Source organism: Sminthopsis crassicaudata, chromosome 6 (genome assembly GCF_048593235.1).
Source record: "Sminthopsis crassicaudata isolate SCR6 chromosome 6, ASM4859323v1, whole genome shotgun sequence".
Lineage (NCBI taxonomy): Eukaryota > Metazoa > Chordata > Mammalia > Dasyuromorphia > Dasyuridae > Sminthopsis > Sminthopsis crassicaudata.
Window position 1 is genome coordinate 213,347,174 of NC_133622.1, and position 4,562 is coordinate 213,351,735.

Here is a 4,562-nt window from a genome sequence, read left to right on the forward strand (position 1 = left end):
ATAAGGGCCAAACTGCATATACTTCAATAGCATTTCTTGAAGCAAAATCTAAAAATACAAGCAGCATGTATATATTACATTAAGCACTTAGTCTGATTCAGCTTTTCAAACTAAATAAATTGGGACTTTTTGCCTATTCCACTCTGCGTTAAGGCCCATCCTCATTGCCATTCTGGATTTAGGTCATCTTTAAGACAAAGGAGAGGAAAAATAACTACTTTCAAAATTCTTAATACTGTGTTCTCAGAAATTGGCCAAAAATATTTGTTTACAATGTGACATGTGAGCATATCACTATATGGGGTGGCTGTCTCTCTAAATCAGGGGTTCTTAAAGTAGGCCTGATATGGCCCGCTGAGGACATTGATGCGGCCCTCCAGGTTATGGCAAATGGGCCGAGGGGCGGAGACAGAGTGAGTTTTTCTTTTTATTATAGTCCGGCCCTCCCACAGTCTGAGGGACAGTGAACTGGCCCCTATTTAAAAAGTTTGAGGACCACTGGGCTAAACTGTGTGACACAACTACATAGTCTGATTGCTTAAGCCAGTGCTGAGTGGATCCAAAGCCAGGAATTAGTTCCAGATTTATGAAGTTCCACAAAAGAATGGATGGCTGCTGCTGTTTTCTCTACTTCTACCTCCACATTCCTCTGACGTCAGCCACTGGCCACAGGCCCAAGGCCCAAGACTTACCATGGGGGAATCCGCTTTCTCCTCAATGGCCTTTCCGTTTCTATTCTCACCCCAAACCAGGGAGTCAGTGAGAATGGTAGTGTAGTGGAAAACACTGAATGTAGTCACTACCTAAGCTTGAGTCCCAAATAGGTGACTTTGGGGCAAGTCATCTGACCTTTCCCTGGCTGTTTCCTCTTCAGTCAAGGAGGGACTTTGTACCAAATTTTATGTTAAGTCCTTCCAGCTTTAAAATGTATGATTTGAAAACATCAATGTACTCAAAACCTGAGATTGAGTCCCAGATAAGTGATTTTGGACAAGTCATCTGACCTTTCCCTAGCTGTTTCCTCTTCAATTAGGGGCTTGTAGAAAATTTTATGTAATGGTCTTCCCGCTCTAAAATGTAGCATCTATAGATAAAAGTGATTGCCCGCTCTTCCTTCCTAATGAAGGAAAGCAGACAGCACACATTGTCAGATCTGATTTTTTTTTTTTCCTGAGGGAGGGGTTAAGTGACTTGCCCAGGATCACACAGCTAGGAAGTGATAAGTGTCTGAGACCAGATTTGAACTCAGGTCCTCCTGAATTCAGGGCTGGTGCTCTATCCACTGCGCCACCTAGCCACCTCAGAACAGATCTGATTTCAATTGCTTTGGCTTAACTTTTTCTTTAAAAAGGAGGTGGGGCTGGCCTCAACTGCATAAAGAAGAGACATTTCCAGAAATGATTGTGATATTATAAAGCATCACCAAAAAATTTAATAAAAAACCCTTTTGTGAACACTTTTCTCCACACAAACACCACTCAAAATGTATTCTATTTGAAAAAATCAGAAATGGAATAATTTCTGAGGCCTGCCCAAAGGATATAGGTTTAATTTAAATTCTTTTTTTTTTCAGAAAAATTAAAAAAAATTATCAACAAGGTAAAGGCAAACTTTTAAATAACTGCAGAAGGCTTAGCCCATTTAAAATCATCTCAAACAGGCTGTTTTTGGTCAAAAATACTGTATTAACGGTTGAAGGCATTCCTAATTTAAAGTGCTGGTAAGGAGTGGAAAACTGGGATTTGTTCGGATCGTTTGGAGCTCTGGGGGCGGAGGTCCGGTACTGGTTCTTGCAGCCTGGGACCGCTTGCCTCGAGGCCCTGCCCAGGCTTTTCCCAGCTCTGGTCAGTAACGGCCGCGCATGCGTGGGGGGGGAGGGTGGAGCTGTGAGCCTCAGCCCTCTCCAGGGGGCTCCTCCAAGCCCAGGTCTCGCCCCAGGTCGGTCCACACACTGAGCCCCGGGGCTTCGAAGCCCCCATCGCGGGCCCTGCAGCTGTCCAAAGCAATGCGAGCCTGAATGCTCAGGGGGGGCGGGGCTTGGCAGAAGCTTCGGTAGCAGTCTCGGAGGCGCTCCCAAGTGAGTCCCTCGGGGTCTGTCCCAACCCAGGCGCCCTTAGTCAGGTCAAAGTGCAGGTGGCTGGCCCAGTCCCAGAGCAAATCCAGGCAGGCCTCGGCCAGGTCGGAATGGCGGCTGGCCAGGGAGGCCAGCAGAGGCGTGGGCAGGAGGCGGCACAGGGCGGCCAGTGGGGCGGGCCGTGACAGGAGCCAGGCCAGCAGGGGCGTGGCGGTGGCCGGCCCCAGGTCCGACGGGCTCCCCGGATCATCTTCATCCGAACTGCAGTCTTCCCTTCTGGGCCCAGGCGCGGGCTGCAGCAGCAGCGCTTCGGCCACCACGGTCAGCCAGCGGGACTGGGGCAGCTGCTGCCACAGGCGGTCCAGGAGCAGGGCCTCGGCCCCGGGCTCGGCCTCAGCCTCCTGGCGGAGCCGCAGCAGCAGCAGCTCGGCCTCAGTCCGGCGGAGCACGGGGTCAGGCTGGGCCGGGCTGGAGCCCAGCAGCGGCCGCAGCAGCTGGGAGGCGGCCCGGCGGCGGGCCAGCTCGGCTAGGCGGTCTCCTAGGCCTCGCTCGTCGCTGCCTTCCTCCGAGGGCTCCTCAGGCCGCAGGTGCTGGAGCAGCTCGTGCAGCGCGGGGCTGGGCAGCGACGCGTTCTCCAGCAGCCCCAGCGCCAACAGCTGCTCCCCGCAGCCCAGGCCCTCGAAGCTCCGCAGCGGACCTGACTCTAAGCCGGGCGCCGTGTGGGCCGAGTCCCCGTCCTGGGGCGCAGGCCGCAGCCGTAGGCGCCGCAGCCTCCCTTCCAGCGCAGCCCGCACCGGGCCGCGGAGGCGAAAGCGCCCGTGCACGTGCCGGAGGTAGCGAGCCCAGCACAGCGAGCGGCGCACGGCCACACGCCCCCAACTGCCCGCGTGGCGCGTGCGGGACACGGCCAGCACCTCAGCGAATCGCTCCAGCTGCTCCAGCAACAGCTCCATCGCCGCGGCGCGCCGGAGATGACGCAACGCGCCCGGCTTCTCCTCCTTCTCTTCTTCCGTTGTGTCCACAAAACCTCCATCCTCATTGGCGCAAAAATCTGTCAATCAGGCACCATACTTACTGTGGTCAAATAAGGCGGGGAAATAGAAACTTCTCTTGGACTTTCCGAGCAACCATAGTAACGGTTTCCAGGGGAACGTGGTTTCTATTTTACATACGGAAAAAAAAAAATAACGCTACGCTGGGGGTGCTCAGCTAGAGAAGGATCAGAGGTCTCTTGATTTCTTCGGCCATCAATTAACTTGACTAGATGTTTCATTTAGTATTGCAAATGCCTGAAAACGTGCATAGACCAAAACTGTGGGGACGCAATAACTTAGCGCTATTCAGATTTTTTATGTATACCAATATAAACATACACATGCAATGTCCATATGCACTATAAATATGGATATGTACGTATGTTATATAATATTTAGATATATATGTACACGAATATATGAAAACATATAGGAGAGAAATTATGAAAAGTAGAAATAAATCAAGGAAATAAAGTATTTAAATGCCTGCGTGCCCACACATACATGACACAGCAGGGCCTTAAATGTTTATGGAATAACTGATTTCTCTGTGTTAGATTTTGTGGAAAAAAAACAAAAAACAACAAAAATGAAGCAGAGTGTAAGCTCCTTGAGGGCAGAAACTATCAAAGAAGACAATTTATATATTGGGAAAAGGAAGGAACTGAAACTGCTTCTTTGGTATAGGAGTTCTAAGGAGGGTTCGGGTAGATTGAAATAGAGAATCCACTTGCAGACATGTGGTTCGCAGTCTTAAAAAGGAAACTTTCATTTAAAAGTCTTTATTAAAAAGTTCTGAACAAAATAGACCCACTAAATAGTCTAAATCAATTTAAAAATAGACTAAATAGAATAAAATCTTTACCTAAAGATTTCTAGGGAGAAACTATGGACTATTTCATTTCATTTCATTTCACAGCCGCTTAGGTTCAAGGAGATTCTATGGATAAACAGAAGAAAGAGTAAGAGGCATTAGAAGTGGTCCAGAGATTTCCCTTTTCTAGGGAATCTTGCTATCTTTTAATTTTTAATGCTTTTATTGTCAACTTAATCATCAATTAACATCAGTAACAAGTTATAAAAAAGAAAAAGTTACACATAAAAGATGCATTTGTGTTATGTGCAATTAAAAAATTAACTCTGAAATTTAAGAAAATGTAACAAAATAGTATTTTGGGGTAAAGGGGGAGTTTTACAGAAAAAAAAGTATGGACATAAACCTTCAGAGGCTTTTCTGCAGACTCGGCCTAGTAGGACACTAGACTAAGAGACATCTAGTTTTCTTTTTTTTTTTTTTTTTTTGTTTTTTTTTGTTGTTGTTGTTGTTGTTGTTGTTGTTGTTGTTTTTGTTGTTGTTTTTTTAATTTTTATTTTATTTTATAATTATAACATTTTTTTGACAGTACATATGCATGGGTAATTTTTTACAACATTATCCCTTGCACTTACTTCTA

The 4,562-nt window shown here is 47.2% G+C and overlaps 1 protein-coding gene across 1 annotated transcript; it reads right to left on the bottom strand.

Moving 5' to 3' along the window:
* Window positions 1-1,515: 1,515 nt before the first annotated feature.
* On the bottom strand, window positions 1,516-4,259 carry FANCF (FA complementation group F). The gene has a single exon (XM_074276158.1). The coding sequence runs from the start codon at window positions 3,025-3,027 to the stop codon at window positions 1,894-1,896; it is 1,134 nt and encodes a 377-aa protein (XP_074132259.1). The 5' UTR covers window positions 3,028-4,259; the 3' UTR covers window positions 1,516-1,893.
* Between the last annotated feature and the right edge of the window lie 303 nt (window positions 4,260-4,562).

Coding starts and splice junctions, on each gene's coding strand:
- FANCF (XM_074276158.1), bottom strand. CDS start 3,027: ATGGAGCTGTTGCTGGAGCAGCTGGAGCGATTCGCTGAGGTGCTGGCC.